Here is a 23,669-nt window from a genome sequence, read left to right as displayed (position 1 = left end):
TTCTTGGTGGCATCTGTCTGACATTTTCTGGGTTAACTACAGCCATTCTAGCTAAGACTGCTGAAATAACATATCCTGTCTATTCCTATATATTTATAACATGTGTCATTCTAGAAAGTTAACTGACCAATGATAATCAGTATCTCTGACCTGCTAGCACGCCCCTACCACTGAGGAGTTGGTTAAAAACTGTGAACTTACTAAGGTATTTTAAAGTACCACAAGCACCAAATTAATGATGTAACTAAATGATTTTTTAAAAACATATAAAAACTACTATAATTGAAAGCATTCTAAACATAACTAGGAACATTAATGCTTCTGAAGATCAACAATGAAAATATCTAAGCACATTCTAAAACAAATAAATTTAAAATAGATGATACATGAATTTCATGATACATGTGATATAACACTTCTGCAGTTTCAGAACTGGTCAAGCTAAGACCCAGGCTGAAATAAATTCTGAGCTTTAAAACACTGTGGAGACTTGCTAATAATTCTGGCAGGCTTTCTCCTTTCCACCTTCCTGCTTCATTCAAGAAGCCGTTCTGGGTTATTAGTTGAAAGAGTCTGACACATTATTCTGCACCCAGCTTATATGCAGAGGAGTCACTAGGAACAGTCACATAAGCTTTATGGAAACAGAAAATGAAGGTGGACAAAACATACTAACATCAAGTCCTCAACATTGTCATAGGTTCTGCAACTTTATGCAAAAGGACATAAAATGTCACCAATTTTACTAGAGGCTGATTTACATTTATATTTAGCAAGAGTTAAGTTCCTATCAACATCATAATTGCAAAACAACGTCATCGAATGAAATGACCTTATTCAAGGGCCTGCTGTATAACATTTCTTCTCTGGGTGCACCTGGCACCATTTTTCATTTGGTAGCTATTCCTAGAGATACCTGTGTGCTTGCTTAGTGGGCCTATGGTCAAGGTTTACACCACGAGAGGGTTCTCTACAAGGGTGCTGAGGCAAATATCCTTTAGAGATCTAAAGGAGGAAAGCCCTGGCTCATCTTAAACTGTGAGGCCTCTGAGGAATAGTTACAAGAGGATTCACCCAGTCTTCTCACCCCATTAATCTAATTACCAGTATTACTGCCCAGTTTGTGTATCTTTGTTTCCTTTAATATATGTCTTACCTCAGTCTTGCCAGAATTAGAGCGAGGAATGCCCAGTGCACAAAACATTCCCTTTCTTTTCCCCTGGGCTTCCAGCATTTGCCTCCCAGCTGAGCAAACCCTGAAGACTCTGAAGCCATGCCATTAGAATCACAATCGTTTAGATCTGGAAGGGGTACTGAAGACCATGTGGTCCAGTTGCCTCAAGATTATAAATGGGAAAACCAAAGCCTAGAACAACAACGTGGCTTGTCCATGGTTACACCACAAATTTGAACAGAAATACGGGAAACAAGACCCTAGAGCACACGACTAGTTCTTTCATCAGTGAGTATAGTCAAAGCATACAAATTATTTTTTCTTCTGGGTTCACCATGATTCTGTGGTCAAATATCTGGATCAGGTGCACTGGTCCTTAAGCTCAGTTCAGAGATCTCTAGGTAGTGAAATGGCTAATTCTATCTCAGTTCAATGAATCCAGACTGGTACTGATGAAAGCCAATTTCTCCCAGCAGTTGTTACAATCAAATAACAAATGTCAATTGCCATAAAGAAACTCTCCTGGTTTTGACTTTTAGGGCTAGAAAGCTGACTCTCTCCTGCCACTCTCAAATGTTCCATTGGCAGGCAAATTTAAAACAACCCTATAAAAGCACTTTCCAAAACATTATGTGCTCCTATTACTAGTGTAGTCTCCAACAATCTTAATTCTCTTTTGGACGAGCTGGGTGTTGTCCTGATTTGTTTTAGTTCTCTCCCTAAACAATTAATTTGGGTATTCAGTGTTCACTTTAGGCATCCTAACTTTGTGTTTTCTTCTTTGAGTTGAGATGATGTAGAAACCTCAAGCAGATTAAGACAGTAATCAGCCCAAACACTTTGTGTTGTTTCCCAGGGCAGGTCTATAAATGGCCCCTGAGCCAGACATAAAATAGCACAGTGAGGAAGGAACAGCATGGGGAAGGGAGGGGAGTGGAGGGGAACAATGATAGCCTAGAGGCTCAATTTCTAGTCCCACCTCTGCTAACACACTGTGATTTTAGACAAGTGATTGAATCGATTCAGGATTTCAGTTTCTCCATCTGTGAAATCAAGGGGTCTGTCTAATCTGTGCTGAGCAAAATGGGGCCATCATTTGAAATATGGCTAGTGTGACTAAAATTTTAATTTTAATTAACTTTGTTTTAAAAAATCAGTACTTGATTGGGTGACTGGAAAACTTTTAAGTGTGTTTGGAAAGTCAGGTGTGTGAATCTGTATTTTCATGAAAATCTAAACATAGAGTAAACATTTCTGATGACAATTTAGTGTCTGAATTAGAATGTGCTGTGGGTGTGAAATGCACAGTGGATTTTGAAGAATATACAACAATGTAAAACAAGCTGAATAAATGTCACACATTTCCTATATAATAGAAAACTATTCCATTAATAATTTACATAGATTATAATATAAAGTGAAATGAAAATATTTTGGACTAGATTAAATTTATTTACTTAATTTCACTTGTTCTTGTAATATTTTTTTAATGTAGCTACTAGACAATTTAAGGTAACATAAGTGGCTTCTATTATATTTCTATCAGATGTAAAGGTATAGATGTTCTGAATAGTATCTCAGTATAATCACTTACTTATTAAAATGGAACCTGTAGTTTTAAATACACATAAGAGCCACCTAAAAAAAGACCATTTAATGTTATATTTTATTCATTTAACATTTTATATTTATTCCTTTAAAAAATACTTATTATATGAGGGGTAGAAGTAGATAATTACAGTGTCTATTTGGCTGACTTCTATTTCTATAGTAAGTACTCCAAATCAGAGGAGTCAACCCTCAGGATCCCTCCTTACAGTGACTAAATTTGCTCTTTGTCCACAGCTGATTGGACAATGGCAGACTCCTGAGCTAGACGGGCCAATCAGAAAACCCCTCCCTAAAACTGGTAGTAGTGATAGGAACAGGTAATCAGTCTCTGTGCAGGGCTGAAACTGTAACATGAAAATTTGGGAGTGCCAGGGAAGTTATAAGCCACCAGGTAACTGGAACTGAGGAGACAAATTCTGCACAGAGCAGCATGAGACAGAGATGCAGAAATGGGAAAAGGAAAATTAAGTAGCTTTCCAGACCTAGCGAGAGTCCCTTCGTGAGGTCCCTTTGCCCTTGACTAGAATACCACTCTTCAGTGTTCATACATAATGGGACTGTTTCCTATTGTTAAACTTGAGTTCATGACTGTTAGTGAGAATCAAAGGATTCTAAACAAATAAGATGGGCTCCCAAGATTTGGAAATTAAACATTCTGCCAACAGTTAAACACTAAATGGTAAGTAGTTTTTGACTAGCTACTACCTGTTTGAATGGTGAGGAAATTCAAAGTGAAACATTTAATCTCTAATCTTTAAATAAATGAAACACATATAGTAAAAAGAGAAAACTTCACAAAATAACTATGTCTACACCTCACCCTTACTATATGTAAACTATTGATATGACTTGGAATTTTTGTATCTTAATTATTTCTCACAACATTACCTTGAGACAGATATATAACACATGCAATTTTAAACAGGTATGCAAGCAATATATGATCAGGCATCCAAAATGAATAGTTTCTGGATAAATTCTATAGAAATTCAGAGATAACTAACTAAAAGTACAGTCCACAGACAGGAGCCATGTCAGTATTATTGAGCAGCACCAAACAAAAGACACAGAGTAGATGTGATGTCAATCTGTACTGGCCAAATGACACAGGGCCGAGAACCTGGCCTGAACAGTAGGGCGTGGCCTTTTGAGAATAAGGAATCTTAAACTGACCTTGGAGGAAATGACTATTAAGATGCTTTTATTTATTTTTTAAGATTTTATTTATTCACTTTAGAGAGAAGAGAGAGAGAAGGGAGGGAGGATCACATGTGCCTTTACCAGGGAAGCCTAGGGTTTCGAACTGGTGACCTCAGTGTTCCAGGTCGATGCTTTATCCACAGGTCAGGCATGATGCTTTTAGCCCCCAGATATTGCTTGATTCTGTGGGTAGAATTTGGATGAGCAGAGGCAGGGGCTTCCTTGCATAGGAAAGGAGCACTAAGTCTTGGAGTTGAGAATAAGCACTGTGATTTTAGATGGCAAGGAGTCATCCGGCTGGGGTGGCAAGTTTGTGTTGGGGAATAATGGATATTAAGATGAGGTGGTTAGGGGTGGGGTGAGAGTGTGGAGAGTCATGAATATCAGTCAGGAATTTGGCTTTCAGCCTTCAGTCACTGGGAACAATGAGAAAGTTCTTGAATATAAAAATGTCTCAATAATAACAGAAGGCTCAAGGAAACCATGGTTCCTCAAAATTGCATAATACAGCTCTCAACCAAAGATCTTATACAAAATGAACACCTATCTAAAAGAAGATGATAATAACACAGTGGTGCAGATATTGTGACAAGTTACAGGCATTCACCTCATCTCACCGTATTAATCTTGTGGATTCTATTCAGGTCAAATCTGTACCTCAGGGAAGTTACAAGCAACTACATGTTGGGGAACTTTCCTCCTTCCTTCCACCTTCAGTTTCTTTCAGCCGATATTTAGTAAGTACCTATCATTTCGTAAGGCAGTGAGGTTATGAGAGCAAAAATGGACAATTCCTGCCCTCATGAAGTTTATAAGTGGACAATTATCAATGAAATAATTCCACAAATAAATGAAAAACTGCTCCTCAGAGGAGGGCTGGCCAGGGAGTTTCTAATAGGACTGGTCTGCATCAAAGAGGAGAGGGAAGGAGTGAAACTGACGTGGAAAGAGTCAGGAGTTACCTAAACAAGAGGACAGACCAGCATCTCAGGCATAAGAGAGATGTGCCCAGAGGGGCCCTGCAGACAGGAACATGTGGGCTGAGGGGCTCAAAGGATGCGGAGAGGCGCCAGATCAAATGGCTCTTGGAGGCTCTGGTTTAAGGAGCTCCTTTTCCCGTTTCCTAAGAGCAGCCATTTGAAATATACAAACGAAGGGATAAAATGATCACCTGAACTTTTTTTTTTTTTTAAATCACTGTCGACCCCCAAAATCGAAACCTCAAATGATGAGTTCTGGAATAGCTGGAGAAATATGAGAAGCCCAGAAGCAGCGGGGCCGGGCAAAAGAAGGTGAAAATAGCTGAGAAGTGAAATCACACATACCTGAGGAAGGGTGTTGCAGAAGGAAGATGGCTGGGAGGCATATGGATAGCGTAAGGTTACATAGCGCCAATACCTTGTATAACGTTGCTTAATTTAATCAAAAATTGATGTGACAGTCAAGACTCGTTTAGGTAAGAATCATCAATAGATACTAAAGCTACGGGAGGAACTTTGATGAGGAATTGATGGTCTGAAAGGGCTTCCCCAAAGATTATCTATTAGTTGTTAATGAGTAAGTAACACAGCAACTGTGGAACACTTTAAATTAGCCAGGTGATCAGAACAAACAGCACGAGGAAGGGGAGATGGACACGGAATACCTCTAGGTGTGATAACCTGAGGACATATCATCACTTATGTAGCACAGAGCCTTGAAATGCATAATCTGAATATAACCATTCAGAAACATCAATTGTTTCAAAGAGAAACATTTTATTTAAAGGGGAGGGCTGTATTACTAAAAAATCTCATTCTCATAAATACAAACCAAGGCTCAGGAACTCTTAAAGGAAATGAAACAGACATGGTATTAGTTTCTGTGAACTCAGTGGGTCTAAAACAGATACATTATTTTATAGTTCTCGAGGTCAGAGTCCAAAATATGTCTTAATAGGTATAAATCAAGGTGTTCTGTGGGGCTGCATTTCTTCTAGAGGCTCCACAGGACAATCCCTTTCTTTGCTTCTTCCAACTTTTACAGGCCATCTGCATTCTTTGGCTTGTGGCCTCTTCCTCCATCTTCAAAGTTAGCCATGTATTATTTTCAAATCACTGTCTCTGGCTCTCACACTCCTGCTTCTCTCTTACAGCAATTCAAGTGATTAGACTGGGCCCACCTGGATAACCCAGGATACTCGTCCCATCTTAAAATCCATAACTTAATCACATCTGCAAAGTCCCTTTTGCCTTGTCAGGTAATATATTCAGAGCAGGAAACATGTTTGGGGAGCTATTATTCTGCCTATCACACTGGATATAAAAATGCAAATCATGATCCTAGATTGGTTCTTGTACTGGGAAAAAAAAATGCCAAAAAGCAAAAATATTTGATAAAATTGAAATATAGGCAGTAGATTGAAATATTCCAGTTATTCCTAAATTTGTTGAAGCTAACAACTACACTGATTATGTAAGAAAAAATAATTTACTTAGGAAAATACACACTGAAGTATTTAGGGGTAAACAGAAATTATAGATACAATTAACTCAACAGGTTTAGAAAAATAATAAAACATACAAAAATGTGCAAAGAAAGCAAGCATTCAGAAAAGTAAACAAGGCAAAATGTTAAAAATAGAATCTAGATTAAAGAGCATATGGGTGTCCTTTGAATAGTGTTACTATATAAAACTTTTTGGTAAATTGGAAATTATTTCCAAATAAAAGGCTAAAAGAAAACTGATGAATATATAATTTACTTTAACTAAAAACCGATACTTTTTTTTTACGTAAATACCATAAGCAACTCATAGTTTATTTCATTTTACAGATATGAAAATGACTGAAGATGTGTGGCACAAATCAGCATCTTAATTTTTGTTCTTTCCACAATAACTACTAGGAAACGGAGAGGCTCAGAAATGATTCGGACTTTTCAGGTCAGGAACTTAAAAGAAAATCTTAAGTCTGGCAATAGTAAGTACAGCTTCAAGAAGTTTAAAATAGAATTGGTCATTTATCCTTAGATTTAAATATCAACTGGTTGATCCACCCTGCTATTTGTGAGAGAGAACCTGCTAGGTAATTTTCTAGAGCAGTCCTTAGAAAATGTAGCCTCTCTTTTTCAGGTGTGTGTGTGTGTGTGTGTGTGTGTGTGTGTGTGTGTGTGTGTGTGTGTTTCTGAAGTGAGAAGCAGGGAGAAGAGAGACTCCTGCGTGTGTGTGTGTGTGTGTGTGTGTGTGTGTGTGTGTGTGTGTGTGTGTGTGTTTCTGAAGTGAGAAGCAGGGAGAAGAGAGACTCCTGCATGTGTGTGTGTGTGTGTGTGTGTGTGTGTGTGTGTGTGTGTGTGTGTGTGTGTGTTTCTGAAGTGAGAAGCAGGGAGAAGAGAGACTCCTGCATGTGCCCGCCCGACCAGGATCCACCCGGCAAGCCTGCTAGGGGGCGATGCTCTGCCCATCTGGGGCGTTGCTTAGTTGCAACTGGAGCCATTCTAGCACCTGAGGCAGAGGCCACAGAGCCATACTTAGTGCCTGGGCCAACTTTGCTCCAATGGAGCCTTGGCTGCGGGAGGGGAAGACATAGAGAGAAAGGAGAGGGGGAGGGGTGGAGAAGCAGGTGGGCGCTTCTCCTGTGTGCCCTGACCAGGAATCAAACCTGGGACTTCCACATGCCCGGCCAACGCTCTACCACTGAGCCAACCAGCTAGGGCCTGTATTTATCTCATTTTTAAAATGCATTCTAGTCTTGAGCTTTCTCCTGCTCAGAGCCTCAGGCAGCATTTTATTGCTTTGGACCCAGAGAATTTTTCTGGTCCCTATTTTCACTCCCACTCCACCCTTTATTGTTTAAAGACAAAAGATAAGCAGCTGGGACTTTGACGCCGGCAATAATCAGGGGCCTGTCCACTGGGAAACTCCTCTGATCTTGGCAGGAACTACTATTTTCAAATGAAGGTAAAAGAAAGCTTAAAGCCTGTTTCTGCCCAAAGCCCTCTGTGTGGGCTTGTTTTCCTTGCCAACTGTGATAGCCAAGAACTGAGTTACTCCAGTTATGCCAGGGTGGTGTGCCAAGATCAAATAATAGTGGACTTCTCTCAATTACAGAGACAAGAAGAAAGCATGTGGTGGCAATGAGTCACCTTTATTTTTACAAGTTTGGCTCTTGCTATCACCAGCCAATACTGAAATCTGTGATTTAGCACAATCTATGATTATACCATTATACAATCACCTATTTCATTACTTTCAGTGTAACACTTGTTTTCCAGAGAGCTGCATGCTTTCTCTGAGTGAGTTCAGCAACCAGAGACCTGAAGTGCTTCTTCAGTCAGAGTGGGTACATCTTCACGACTTGGATGCTTCCCTTCGAAGCCTTTCCCTCACTAGTGTGAGTATTCAGATAACCACAGTCTGTAATGCAGGCTTCAATCACATGACCTGAGGCATCCTTTTAATACTGTCACTGTCAAGTTGTAGAACCTTGGGCAAGCTACTTCCGGGTTGTAAACCTTAGCCTGTCCTTCGTAAAACAGGAGTCACCTTAGCTATCCTGCCTCCCTCACAGGGTTTCCTAATCATCCGAGGAGACGACTATGTGAAATCACTTTGAAAACAGCCAGATAATTTCTCCTCAGCTGCTATTAAAGTTTTTGAACATCAGGCTAACTTGACATGTGTTTGTTTCTTAAACTGTCTGGGTAAGTGCTGTTTCTATAGTTTTTCCAAAACAAATACTTGCTACCTGAGTGAAGGAATGATTAATCAACTTCCAGGATGTGATGGTTTTACATTCCTATCTCCAGAGAACTCGCCCTAATTCAACAGGACAGACATTGACCCAGACTTGAGGATAACTGGTTCAACATGAAGACACATGTTCAAAGGAGTTCAGAGCAACTTTCAACGGTTCATGCTAAAAGGCTTCCTTTAATAATGAAGAGACAGATGACTTTGACTCTCTTGATATGATAACCAGTAATCTTTGAGACACTCTTTAAGCACAAGCACTTAGTGGTGTGCTTCAAACACTTACACTGGTAATAACTTTGATTGACTCATCCCAAAAAATTACTCAAAGCTTATGACAACTTGCATGGGGTGGACGTGTAATAAATATATGGTAATTTAAAGAAAGATGTTTACTTGTAGAGTAAACCCAGTGGTTTTGCATGAACTCAACACAATATAGTAGTTAAAATGAATTAACATGAAGCCAACACATTGTATCTCAAAGGCATGTTGCAATACAAGCAAGCTGCAAAGTGGTATATACAGTATAATGGCATTAACATAAAATATGAAAATTGCAAAAAAACACAACTATCTTGCATATGGATGCACAATTCGCAGTAAAAGTATAAGAGCACAAGGACTACTGTGCTGTGCTGCATGACACAGCTCCAAGAGGAGCTATCCTCACGCCAGGTCTTAAATGCATGCCTTGTAATAAAACATTCCACTCAGAATATTTGTTCCTAAGAGACAAAGTGGGAACTAATGGAGACAGGAAAGGGGAATACCAGGGGTTTAACTAAATCATTGCACAGTGGTAGGGTCAGAAAGCTATGTGATGTTACACAGGCATTATACTTCTGATGCTGGAAATATTTCTTCATATATGAATTCTGATACTATGTAATAAAAAATAATTAAAATTTATTGGTTGCAGTAACAAAGGAGTTATTTATAAACATAACCTCATATTTTAAAACTATTTTCTTAAGTGAGAAGTGGGAAAGCAGAGAGAGAGACTCCCACATGCTCCCAACTGGGATCCACCTGGCAAGGCTATTGCTGGGCAATGTGCTGCTCATCTAGGGCCGTTGCTCAGCAATCAAGCTATTTTAATACCCAAGGTGAGACCATGGAGCCATCCTCAGCACCCAGGGCCAACTTGCTGTGGGAGGGGAAGAGAGAGATAAAGTGAGAGACAGGAGAGGGGGAGTGGTGAAGAAGCAGATAGTTGCTTCTCCTGTGTGCCCTGACTGGGAATCAAAGCTGGAACATTCACACGCCAGGCCAACACTCTACCACTGAGCCAACCTACCAAGGCTATAACCTCATATTTTTATTGCAAGGTTCTAAGAACCTATATTACTAATAAATTCTGAGGTAAAATATTTTGTATTCTCAAATTAAATGGGAAAGAGACTTATACAGTACCTTTTCAAGTATAAAAAAATCAACAGTTTTACACTCAAGCCTTTTCTGGGGAGAGGTGAAAGTGAAAAGTGAAATTTGCGGCTAGCTCCAGGAGACAATGAGCAAACTTTCAAACCTCAGATAATTTCTTCTCTCAATCACATGATCCCATCTCTTTTATCAGCTACTAAAATGAAACTCAAAAAATGTTTACATACCAAAACGTCCATCCCGGGGACATACTTGAGGGTTATCTTATAGTCTTTTGGAAGATTTGCCACCTACAGACACACACAAAAAAATCCATACATATTAATAGGTTGATTTTAGTTGTTCGAAGAACACATACAAATCTGTCATGTTTTTAAGCTACACAAAATTTTAATATTTACACATATAACAATTTTTCATTCTTAATTTCCCTTTGTAATCAAAGGCAATCTCCAAAAATAAAGTAAGTGATAATACAAATCTTTTTGAACTCCAAATCAGTTATGTGAGTTTTGGAAACATAATCTGAATTGCAAATTCCATCTGTAGTCTTGGAATTCCCTTCCAAGACTATTTTTCTACTTGTTTCTCCATAGTATCAGGAATACAATATATTTTTCTTGTTGGTGTTTCTCAAAGTAATATGTCAACATCACCAGGGAACCTGTTAGAAATACAAATTCTCGGTCACACTAGACCTACAGAATCTTACTGAACAAGTTTCCAGATCATTCTGACCAGTGCTTAGTTTGAGAACTACTGTTCTCTGTTGTTCTTAGAAAAAAAATGTCAGGGAAACTTCTAAGGAATGCTACTTATGGGATGAAGATGCTGTATAACTTAAATAACTTAGAAAAATCCAATTCTGTGATATAACTTAATCCACTTACCTAGGGATGAACATTTGAGATGCCTCAAATATTTACCTAATTTCTTTTAAATGCTTTAAAGATATATCTAATACACTGTCTGAACTATGGTGGTGCAGTGAATAGAGCATCGACCTGGAACACTGAGGTCGCCGGTTCGAAACCCTGGGTTTGCCTGGTCCAGGCACATACAAGAAGAAAATAATGAACAACTGAAGTGAAGCAACTATGAGTTGACTCCCACCCCTCACACCAGTCATTATGGCATAAATTGAACAAGCACCTGATCTGGACCCAGGGAATCTGAAAAAAATCTAAACTCTGTACTTTGGTGTCTCTCATCTGTAAAATGGACATTAAAGTACACATGTCAAATTGTCAAGAACTGAGATAAGGGAACGTATCAAATGCACCACAAATGTCCAATCCATACTGAGAGCTGTATTGGCAACTGCCTTCCAAGCATACAAAGTTCTAGGTTCTCTCATATCCTTTCCTATATCCAGCACTAGCTCTGCCATCCTAGCCTTCCAGCACTGTGAAAATTTCTGAGTAATATAGCCAAAAACAGATTTGGTGCATTGGGTATTAAAACAATTGACAATGTAAAATGTGTTTTTGCACTATTATAACTTCAGCAGATCCACCTTCTTTGGCAGACTTACCTGCCCATCATCCTATCTCTAGAAACTTTACTGTTCCCCATAGTAAGCTGGGATCTTTTTTTAAAATTAAATTTATGGGATGACTCTGGTCAACAAAATCATACCGGTTTCAGGTACACAATTCTACAACACATAATCTGTACACTGTATTGAATGTCACCACCCTCAGTCAAGTCTCCATTCATCACCAGTATCCCCTCTTCCCCCTCCTCTCACCCAACCCCCTCCCCCAGCAACCACTATACTGTTGTCCATGTCCATGCGTTTTTCTCTTTTTTCCCTTTTTTTGCTCACTCTTTCCACAGCTCCTCACTCAGACCCTACCCCTAAGAGAAGCTGTCAGATCTCTATGAGTCTGTCTCTGTTTTGCTTGTTAGCTCATTTTGTTCATTAGATTCCACATATGAATGAAATCATACGGACTTGTCTTTCTCTGACTGCCTTATTTCACTTAGCATGATGATCTTCCAGATTCATCCATGCTGTTGCAAAGGATAAGAGTTCCTTTCTTTTTATGACCGAGTAGTACTCTACTGTGTATATGTACCACAGTATTTTTATCCACTCATCTACTGATGGACCCTTGGGCTTCTTTTAAATCTTGGCTATTGTAAACAACATTGCAATGAACATAGGGCGAGGATGTAGAGAAAAGGGAACCCTTGTGCACTGTTGGTGGGAATGCAGACTGGGGAAGCCACAGTGGAAAGCAATATGGAGTTACCTCAAAAAATGTAAAAAAGAAAAAATCTTTAAATGGAACTGCTTTATGACCCAGCAATTCCACTTCTGGGAATTTATATATAACAACCTAAAATATTAATCTGAAAGAATGTAAGTTAGGCCTGACCAGGCAGTGGTGCAGTGAATCCGAATAGAGTGTCGGATTGGGACACAAAGGACCCAGGTTTGAAACCCTGAGGTTGCTGGCTTGAGCATGCAGGGTCACCAGCTGGAGCTCAGGGTTACTGGCTTGAAGCTCAAGGTTGCTGGCTTTAGCAAGGGGTCACTCGCTCTGCTGTAGCCCCCCTCCCCCCCCCCCCCCGTCAAGGCTTCTATGAGAAAGCAATCAATGAACAACTAAGGTGCTGCAACAAAGAATTGATCCTTTTCATCTCTCTCCCTTCCTGTCTGTCCCTATCTCTGTCTCTCTCTCTGTCAAAAAAAAAGAAAGAAAACAAAAGAGAATGTAAGCTGGGATCTTGTATGTTTGCTACACTAGGTCATCTCTGACAGACTTCCATAACACAATCCATGTTTCTCCTTGGTCTTGCCAACAGCTTCTAGAATCTGAGAATACTTTGGTGAGAAAATAATCCAGGCAAAGGCATAAATGTAGTCGACCCCTGAGTGACACCCCACAGTCGTTAGGGGTGTCGACCCCCATGAGGTTGAAAATTCATGTTTAATTACTGGTCAGCCCATAGATTCTCAATTAAGTACTGAAAATACATAGTTTAAGGGGTTGCCAATATAGTAACTGATTCCATTGTGCTCACTACCAATCTACTTCCAGCCTCAAGCCCAATAGTTACCAAATATTTACCACGTGTCAGGCACTGTGTTTGCTGAGGCCTTACAGTGCAAGACTGCATCCAATCCTCAGATCCCTGTAATATGTTATCTGCATTTCACAACTGAACAGCTTGAGGCTCAGAGAGGTGAAGGAACTTGACTAATGTCACACAGTTACTGTGTGTTAAGTCTGCACTAGAACTCAGCCTTCTGACAGCAAAGCCTCCCTTGCCTCTTAGCTCCACTACAAGTTTCGACCCACTTTCTGCACATCTGTCCTGGGCATTTCCACTCATGAATCTCCCAGCATCCCTCCTCATGCCATCCCCAATACATTAATAAAATAGTAGACACCTTGCTGCTTATTGAAAACATGTCTGATACCTGACCTGTGGTGGCGCAGTGGATAAAGCATCAACCTGGAATGCTGAGGTCGCCAGTTCGAAACCCCAGACTTGCCTGGTTGAGGCATATGCAAGAAGCAACTACGAGTCAATGCTTTGCACTTCTCTGCCCCCCCCCCCATTTTCTCTTTCTCTCTCTCCCCTCTCTCTAAAAATAAAACAAAACAAAAAAAACAAAACATGTCTGAGATGCCACAAAAGGAGGCATTTCAGTTTTTTAATTGAGGAGTTACACTCTTGCTTCTTACACTTACACATTTCTTCCTCTCCCACCACGGCTTCCCTCGCTTCTTTGGTCTTTGGGATCTTCATCCCCATCTTCGGAAAGCAAAATGACGTAGTCATGTTATGTAAGCCCTGGTGGCAAAGGCACAGCTGGCACCTCTGCAGGTGTAAAAGCTGGACTAAACCGAGCAGCAGCATTTTTTCCTTATGAGTCAAGCAGGTAAAGTGAAGCCATTCCAGAGGGCAAGAAGCGGCAGCTGCTCTGAACACACACTGCTTGACAATCCACCCTGTCTTTTACCCCTACTTACATAATCCACACATAGAGAATCGAGCGAGTTAATATTCAGAAAACTCAGGATCTGGGTATATACACCTAAAGAACAGGAGACACGTAAGGGATATGCTGGCCAATTCCATTTTGTTGGTAATTTCTATATCAAAAGATTGATTCGAAGAAGTCAAAGAAACCTTACAAAAAGTTATCTGACCAACACATTGAAATCTCCGTACCTTAGCAATTGGAGGGTATATAATAATAAGTAATTTCTGCATTAGACTGATTTAATGATATTTAATTCCTGATGGGATTGAAAACTAGTACTTTTGAAAAATGCTTTACAATTAAAAAAAAGTCTTCATAAATAGTCTCTACCACAACTCCTGAGATATATATTGTGAAGCCTGTTTTGCAGAGGAAGACATGGAAATTCGAGAGGTTAGCGGGCATCTCAAGGTCGCAGGCATCAGGAGTTCCTGGCGGAGGTGGGATGCAACTCCCGGCTCTGCGTGCTGGACTCAGCATGGGTGTCTCTCCCCTTCATTACTTTCTTGGCTTGTATTGGTTCCTTTCCAATTACATTTGGGAGAGAATTTAGGAAGTCAAATTGTAGATTTTTATGGTCAGTTCATAAACTATTATATTACTTTCTAAGCATTATGGTATGCTGACCAGCATTCAGGAAGCACAGATAGCCCTAAGATAAATTCAGCTTCTCTGGTGGATGTTGATGGCTGGTAAGTCTGACAGAGCAGAGGGAGCCTTTGGCCTGGAACTTGGAAGATGTTCCATTGAAGCAGTTAGTGTATTGTGGGAATCACAGCACGAGTTTTGGACACATGGCTCAGACTGGATCCAGGCCCTGCCACGTGCTAATTCAGACACCTTGGGCAAGTAACTTAATCTGCTTTAGCTTCCATTTCCACATGTGTAAAATGAAAATCATAATCAAATTTAACTCATGAATTTATAAAGACTAAATAAGAATTAATGCCAGACCAGGTGGCGGTACAGTGGATAAAGTGTCGGCCTGGGATGCAGAAGACCCAGGTTTGAAATGCTGGGGTTGCTGGCTTAAGCGCAGGCTCACCAGCTTGAGCGTGGGGTCACTGGCTTGAGTGTGGGATAATAGACATGACCCCATGGTGGCTGGTTTGAAGCCCAGGGTCGCTGGCTTGAGCAAGGGGTCAATGGCTCGGCTATAGCACCCTCAGTCAAGGCACATATGAAAAGCAATCAATGAACAATGAAGGTGTCACACAAAGAATTGATGCTTCTCACCTATCTCCCTTCCTGGCTGACTATCCCTAACTGTCCCTCTCTCTTTCTTGCCGAAAAAGAAAAAAAAAGGCTTAAGTGCCACATTTAAATATTTAGTGCTTCAGCATGGCATGTGAATAAGTCTTTCTCACAGTGCCTTTGGGAGACCTGGGACAGAACAATCCAACTTCTGTAGAGAAGGAGGTAGGAAATAGACCAGGACAGCCAGGTCTGAGAGGGGCCTGAGTGTGGGCTATGCAGGCACAATGGGAGGCAGTGAAGTTTCAGTGGGACCAGTTCTGCCACCAGAACCGACAGCAAGTTCTGCCTTAGGCACATCACTTCCTCTCAGGGGAACTTCTACTTCCCGTCTGTAAAATGAAGAGAGTGAACTAGATAGCTACTGCAAATCAGTCTGATTTAACTTCACATGTAGGCAGGAGTGCTACACTGAATGCTTAGTTTAAGAGGGAATGGGATAGTAAACTTAGGAAAATTAGTCTGGAAAGGTGGATTAGAGCAAGCAGAGAACAGAGACGGGAAGCAGGTTAGCAGTTTAGAAGCCTCCTGGGAAAGTGCCGGACGTGCGTTCAATATTTACACAGAGACTGAAGGCTGTACAAGCAGCAATGCAGTTTAGATTCCAGGGAAGTATTCTGTTGGTAGGTTAAATGGCTAAGTAACCAAGGCTACGGATTTAAAACAAATCTAGTAAAATAAGTTCAAGGCAAAAATAAATAAAGTAGAACCTAATTGATGGAAAATATTACCAAAGCCCAAATTATCCCAACAAACTTTGTTATTTGGTGTCCAAAGATGTCAATACTATACCAGATCGTAAAATGCACAAAACTGCAAAAACAAGTCACTTGATGATGGGCTCACTTTACCAGGTGGGCCCTTTTACTATCTATTTTTTGGACATCTGAAGAATTAGCCATACTAGGTGACACCGGGGGAGGGCGGGCTGTAAGAGAGTAGCATACGAGAATGCTGGAGACTCAGCCAAGAAAACGTCTTTGCCAGCCAGATAGACACTGGCTACATGGCACACCCTGCAGGTGTCTGGACTCAGGAGAAATATTTATTTAACTCCCTCTCTAGCTCACAGTACAAACCTTCAATCTCATTCTATCAGTGGTTGCTTGGACATCCTTGGCAAGACATTTATCTCGGTTGTTTCTCCCAAGTTCGAGGTCAGAATCAAAATGCAGTAGTAGTAACTCATGACTCCCCTGACTCTGTGCACAAAAAGTGCACATGAGACTCTTCTCTGGGAGAGAGTCCACAGTTTCCAAAGTCTCCTCAGATCCCGAGGAGGATCACTGCTATGGAGGGAAAACTAACAAACTCTACTTTGGTAATTAAACATCACCGTTCACTCAGGTACAACAGCTTCATGGTACATTGGTTGCTCCAGTCTTCTGAAATAACACTGGAGAAAGTTTTTTGCTTTTTAAAATTTTCTCCTTGTAAGTCATGTCCCATTAATAGTCACTAAAACTCTAAGTAGCCAGGTCAATTAACCTTTTGTTTTTCAAAGGTATCTATGTTTTTTTTTGTTTGTTTTTAATAATAGCTCAGTTGATGGTTAGAAAAATTAGATGACAAAACTTTACTAGACTTTGCTGGGTCACCTTTTCTCAGTGAAGAATACAGAAAAAAGTTAGCTGACCCTTCTTTCAAACAGAAGAGAGAATATTTCCACAAGACCAGGAAAACCATGAATCCCTGAGATTGAGTTTCATTCTACTGATTTGTACCCTGACCTGGAAAAGGCAGAGCAATTTCACCTTTGCAAGATCGGGCTGGGATAGCTACCTGCCTTAAAGCATTTTGAGAAAGACAAAAAACCACTTAATAGATATTTAAAGATAAAAAGGTTGTTAAAAAGCAGCCAAGTCCATTTAATTAAATTCTCCCAGATGAAGGAAAAACTTCATCACAAATGAAGGCAAGGGTAGAAAGAAGTAAAATGGAAACTAATTTGAACCAGTTCAATATTGGGATATTTTCTATTTCCTTGACACACGTTATGACTTCATTTAAGGTGCACTAATTGACTTTCTAGAATATGTTTGCTTCCTAATCATAACAAGTCACTACTACCTAAGAAATAAAATTCAATAGGTTAGCCTGGCCTGCGGTGGTGCAGTGGATAGTGCACTGACCTGGAACATTGAGGTCACCAGTTGGAAACCCTGGGCTTGCCGAGTCAAGGCACATACAACAAGCAAGCAATGAACAGCTAGAGTGAAGCAACTACTTCTTGTTATGCCCCCCTCTTCTTTCTGTAAAATCAATCAATGAAAGTATCTTAAGAAAAAAAAAGTTTAAAAAAATTCAATAGGTTACAATAATAATTCTTAAATTACAGTTGACATTTACATCTAAATTAAGACCTCATAAATTATGAACTGGGTTCTTATGCTCCAGACCCAGAGACAGAGATAGATAGTTATGGGTTCAAACCTCCATTCAGTTTCCTATTTCCAAATGAGGATGGTCAGCTTACTCACCGTCAGCTTCCTAACCAATAGACAGGGGCTAAAAGAATGACTCCTAGGATCATGAGGAAGAAAGGAATCCACACAAAGTGCTTCACGTGGTGCTTGGATATCACACAGGAACTATTGCTTCGCAAGTCAAGGAATAGCAGTCATAGCACCTAATTGTCTATCCCATCAAAAGAGAACAAACAGTTTTTTCTTCATGATAAGATTGACATGCTTATATAGCCAGCCATCACAAATATTATTTCTAGGACACTTCTGTCCTTTCTTTGAATATTAAAAGACGTAATTTAGTTTACCTAGAGAAAGACATTTCTCCTGAACCCAGGAGAAATTAAAATGCTAAGTACTGCAAATAAAAATAAACTTTAAAAACACTCCAACTACAAAATCATTTATCTTGAAGGTCAAACAATATACGAGACCTCTGCTTTTAAAGAGAACGCATGCTTAGAAAAGCTTAAAATTCACCCAGAAATAACAAGACTCAGAGATTTCAATCCTCCATTTTAATGCAGTGGTAATTCTATTTGAAAAAATAATTGTATTTGAAAAAAAAAATCAGAATTATTCAAACTGTCCATTCAAAGTGTGAAAAATCTGTTATCTGAGGGTATTTTAATTTCCCATTATGTTCAACTCCAAGAGTTATATAATATTAATATAACCTACATAAAATAAGTACCTACCACTTAAAATACAATAAAAACCATGAATTCCTAAGATTTAATTCTAGTATCTACTGATTTGTACCCTGACCTGGAAAAGGCAGAATAATTTCAGCTTTGCAAGATCAGGCTGGAAAGCCACCTGCCTGAGAGCATTTTGAGAAAGACAAATAACCACTTGATAGATATTTAAAGATAAAAAGGTTGTTAAAAAGCAGCAAAGCCACATTTAATTAAATTCCCCCAGATGAAGGCAACAGAAGGAAGAGGTAAAATGGAAACTAATTTGAACTAGTTCAATATTTGGGTTCCTTATATTAACACAGCCACTAAAAGCTGCAGCCTAACTGTCCTCTAGACACAAGGTTTAAAGTTTGATTCATCCTCTTCCCAGATACTTGACCCTTTCTTTAGGTAGGTCTGAGTTTGCCATTTAAAACAAGTCTTGCAACATTTTTCAGAAACAAAGCAAAACGCTCTGTAAATAGATGAACTATCATGCTGAGTAAACATGCCAGAAGGATTTCAAATGAAAGCCATGGGGACTGGAGGGGGTAAGAACAAAGTGTTCAAGAAGAAATTAAAAAGGAAAAAAAAAATGAAAGCTATAAGTATGTGCTTCAGTGACATGGGAATCACCCCAAGCAAACGAATGTAAGTTTTGTGGGTGAAGTGCAGTTGCCACCTCGTATAAAGGCAGAGCTGGCAGCGCCTGCAAGGGGATGATTTCAGTTGAAGAAATTACTGTGAGCACAAGGCAAAAATGTACTAGCAACTCACCTTCTTTCCCTCAAATAAAGCTTACCAAGGCTATACCCGCAAAGGAAATTTCTCTCTTTCTATATAACCTCCTGTAGTTAAGCCATTACTGAATTAATCCAAAAGCTGTAACCTGAGGAAGTATTGTTATGGACTACAAGAACTTCAGAGCTAACAACGGTTGCCCCAAAGTTATCTACTTCAGTAGCTATCTTTCTGAGGGAAGCAGATGCATGCCAGGCCCCTCACCTCAGAAATTCACATAAACCACACAGAGGGATCATCTGGAGTTCCACTTTACAAGGGTTTGAAGTTTCTGGCTCCCAGGTTAAGAACTCTTGATCAACGTCCTTGGCTCCTCATTTTAAAAACCAGAAATTGAATGTGGGAAAAATGCAGGGATTTATTTGTCCAACGTCACTCACCTGAGTTAAAAAAGCCCATGAACCTGAGGTCAAGATGTTTTGCCTCCCCTGTTCCTTAGAGAAAGGCTGTGATTATCCATATTCATAAAACTCAAAAGTCATTCACGTTGCTATTTGAATTTGTGAAATTAATGAATTTTCGTTTAAGCATAGGAACACAGCCTCTTTTCAAACATAAAAAAATCCAATATTACTTAACCAATGTCACCCAACTAAACTTAAATGTAAAAAATTAAAAAAAAAAAACCCAACATTATAGATATATGGCCTAAGCATTTCTGGTACTTCTATGTAAGTAACTGTCACCTGGGATGCTAGTCAAAAACATTAACGTTCCTCTACCCCATCTCCATAAGTTAAGACTCAGTATTTAAAAAGAAAGAAAAGTGTGTGTGAGAGAGAGACAAGACAGCCGGGCAGACAAGAAGGGAGAGAGATGAGAAGCATCAACTGATAGTTTCAGCACTTTAGTTGTTCATTGATTGCTTCTCATACGTGTCATGACCGAGTGCTCCAGCCAAGCCAGGGACCCCTTGTTTAAGCCAGCGACCTTGGACTTCAAGCCAGTGACCTTTGAGCTCAAGCCAGCGACCATGGGGTCATGTCTATGATCCCATGTTCAAGCCAGCAACCCCACACTCAAAGTCAGATGAGCCCGCACTCAAGCCAGAGACTTCGGGGTTTCGAACCTGGGTCCACAGCATCCCAAGCCGGCATTCTTTCCACTGTGCCACCACCTGGTCGGGTGAGCTGTACTTTTAATAAGGACTCTAAGAGAAGGTTCTCAAATGATAGCCCACAAACAATTGTTTAAAGCAGTCACTTTCAAATGTTTTTCATAAGTTTGATTCCTTTTTCTTATTTGGAAACCCAGACACATAAATAAAAGCAGAACGTCTGGACGGGCTGTAGGAGCCCAGTTGAGAAACCACTCTTCTAGAAGACTCAGCACCAGTAACGGGACCAGGAACTCATCTTCCATGCACTTGGGTCTCAGTTTCCTTAGTTATAAAATAGTTTACCTATAATGTCTCTAAATTCCCTTACAGCTCAGGTATCCTAGGATCCCACAAACACCATTACCATCACCACTAACAGCTGGTATCTAGCAGGCACTTGCTATGTTCCTAGCACTGTTCTAGTAAGTTATTTAACCCTTGCAATCGCTCTATGAGGTAAAGTATATTTAATTGACTATACTGATGAGTAAACTGAGGTACAGAGAGTTTATGTGATAATAACTGGGTAAAAAATCATATATGCATCCTCTTATTAAATTTAACCCACAAAATTGGGAACTAGGAACTGAAATTTAGAAAGGTAGTTACTTATCCAAGGTCAAAGAACTGAGATTTAAAACTCAGGTCTGCTTGATTCCAAAACTCCATTCTTTTAACCGTAATACTCACGCAGGTTGGGTCCCATGTTCCACACCATGAGATCTCTGAAATGGCACCATTTATGTGTTGTTCCTGTGGTGGCTTATCTCCCACTTTGAGATAAAAGAGTATTTTATGTTTTTCTGTTACCCACTCTATGAAATACAGGTGGTGAATTATGTAGGTCTTTATTCAATTAGAAGTGATCTTCTGAGTTCTTTTTTTTTATTAACTTCATTTTTTTTTCAATAATCCAAAGCAAACATGCTAATTCTACTAGATCAACTCTTAAAATTAAAAAATTTTCCCCTGAGTCAGTTGCTAGAAGGGAGATATAACTCCTTTTTAGTTTAATGATTTCACAGTCATCCTTGGGGTGAGGACTTATATTTCAGTCTCAAGAGGAATAAGCATCTCTTTCTGGGCACTTCCTTCTCTTCCATGCTTCTAGCCATTTTCCATTATATCAACGGATAGGAAACAGATTGGAAATAAGTGGGTGGTTAATAATAAGAATGGAAATCCTTGGAAAGTGTTTAGAATACCTGCTTATGCCACTTGAAAATACTGATTGACATTTCACAGGACGTGGTGCTCAGTTAAGTAGTACACCTCTACACTTAGCAAAAATTAACGCTGATAGGTCATCTTTCTTATATACCATGCTACTCTGGGATACGCTCGGCCTATGGTCAGATACACCATCATCTCCCACTATGACTCAGTGCCCTCATATTTGAAAGGTGCTCCCTGGGACCACTGCAGGACGCTCTAGCTCATTCTCAGATCCACTGCAGTCCCAGCAGTCCCAAGAGCTCTAATTGCCAAGTTGTGACCCACTTTAAGCATAGATTGGATCCTTGTATTAATCTAACATCCATATATGCCTAAACAACATCGATAAAACTAGTCATAATAAAAAACTGAGATTAAATCCAAGTTAAGATACTTTGGTCTCTGAAGTTTGACAGAACAGAGCATCTAGAGCAGTAGTTTTAAACCTGCTTTCAGAAATGTCCTAACAATGTCAATGCCCGGAGCCCTTCCTCAGAACCACTGAAGCAGTCGGGCCCTGACACCTGCAATTTTAAGAAGCACCACAGGTGATCACAGTTCTCACCACAGTGGAACACATCAAACAAAACATTAAATTAAACTTAAACGTCAGTCATCCCACAAATATTCAAATGAATGTTTTCTACTAATCCAAAATTTAGAATATAAACATGTTTTCTTTTTAATATAATTTCTTGGGTCACAAACTAATAAGCAACTTGATCTTCAGGGACGGCATTAAAGAATACTTTTAAACCTGTGCCTTCTGTGTCCTGAGGAATCTGCATAAATTGTGTGTGTGTGTGTGTGTGTGTGTGTGTGTATGTGTGGTGTGTGGGTGGGTATGTGTATGTGTGTGTGTGTATGTGTGGTGTGTGGGTGGGTATGTGTATGTGTGTGTGTGTGGGTGGGTGTGTGGGTGTGTGGGTGGGTGTGGATGTGGGTGTGTATTCCTAACTCTGCACTGAGGCTAAGCTAGCAAGACTGACCACAGCATTAAACTTCTGTTCTGCAGTTCAACTATGAACCCAACCTAAAACAGATAAACTGGGAAAAGTATATCAAGAGTAAGAAAGATAAAAATCTCAGTAAATGGACTTCCTTTTCTACATGTTACAACAACCCTCATTTCTTTCTTAGTCTCATATCACCTCTGTTCTCTCTAGACAATATTCAAATAACTAAGAGTTGTTGGGTATTTTAAACCAGTAACTTACAAACATGTCTCTCAAATGTTGTTCACACTTTGTACCTCAAATGAGCATGTAAAATTTCCCCCAGGTCATCTGAGATGGGAACAATGCATTCCAGATGTTGGTACTATGCCCTCTGTCTCTGTGGTCTGCATTTTAAGAGAAGCATGGCACGGCTGGCAATGCCTCAGGGCACCAGTGTGGAATGGCTTTTGCTGAGGGAAGAGTTCCAATGTGGTGAACATTGGAGATGAATGTGGTGAACAATGGAGATGAATGTGGTCAACCTTTGAGCAACAGATCACGCCTCCAATTATGTTGCTGAGGAAGCACACATATGCCCCCATACGACACGGTGGTCTAGCTGTTGGAAGGGAGAAAGTGGCCATCTCAGAGCTCCTGTGGTTAGGCTTGTTACAGAAAGGTAGGAAGGCATGTGAGGGGAAATAAAACATGCTGAGGAACCTTCTGAAGGGCGGATGGGGAATGAGCTATTGCTGGGAAGGCCAGCAAAGAAACAGTCAATGCAGCAGTATGCCATGGCCAACAGATTCTGTAAGACCTGAACTATCATCCGACCTGCTCTCTCTATAAACCCTCCAGATAATGCAATGATATCCTTCCTTGTCTTAGAAAAATACCAATTTGGAGCTAGAATAAATGAGCTCTTTTCAAAAAGCACAAGAAAAGAGTCACAGCTACTGAGAGCATCCCTTACTTACCAATCTTGTCACGTCTTTCACATCATCAGTCACACGGTTCTTGCAGATCCCTGTAGTTTTGACGAGAGGATTCAAGAGCAGCAGTTGAAGATAAATGCAGGTGATAATCCAAGTCTAAATGAAAAGAGAAAAACTGC

General features: G+C 40.0%; 1 protein-coding gene across 4 annotated transcripts in view; it reads right to left on the bottom strand.

The window, feature by feature from the left end:
• KITLG (KIT ligand) overlaps positions 1–23,669 on the bottom strand; it is a 97,484-nt gene that overhangs the window by 39,205 nt on the left and 34,610 nt on the right. For all 4 annotated transcript variants that reach the window (XM_066368675.1, XM_066368673.1, XM_066368672.1 and 1 more), the window contains 2 exons: positions 23,533–23,646; positions 10,328–10,390 (listed from right to left, as the gene is read on the bottom strand). In XM_066368675.1, the coding sequence (XP_066224772.1) occupies positions 10,328–10,390; positions 23,533–23,646 (177 nt within the window). The remainder of the gene's footprint in view (positions 1–10,327; positions 10,391–23,532; positions 23,647–23,669) is intronic.

Source organism: Saccopteryx leptura, chromosome 2, assembly GCF_036850995.1.
Source record: "Saccopteryx leptura isolate mSacLep1 chromosome 2, mSacLep1_pri_phased_curated, whole genome shotgun sequence".
Taxonomy (NCBI): domain Eukaryota; kingdom Metazoa; phylum Chordata; class Mammalia; order Chiroptera; family Emballonuridae; genus Saccopteryx; species Saccopteryx leptura.
The sequence above is the reverse complement of the archived record's forward strand: the minus strand, read 5'-3'. Positions and strand labels throughout refer to the sequence as shown.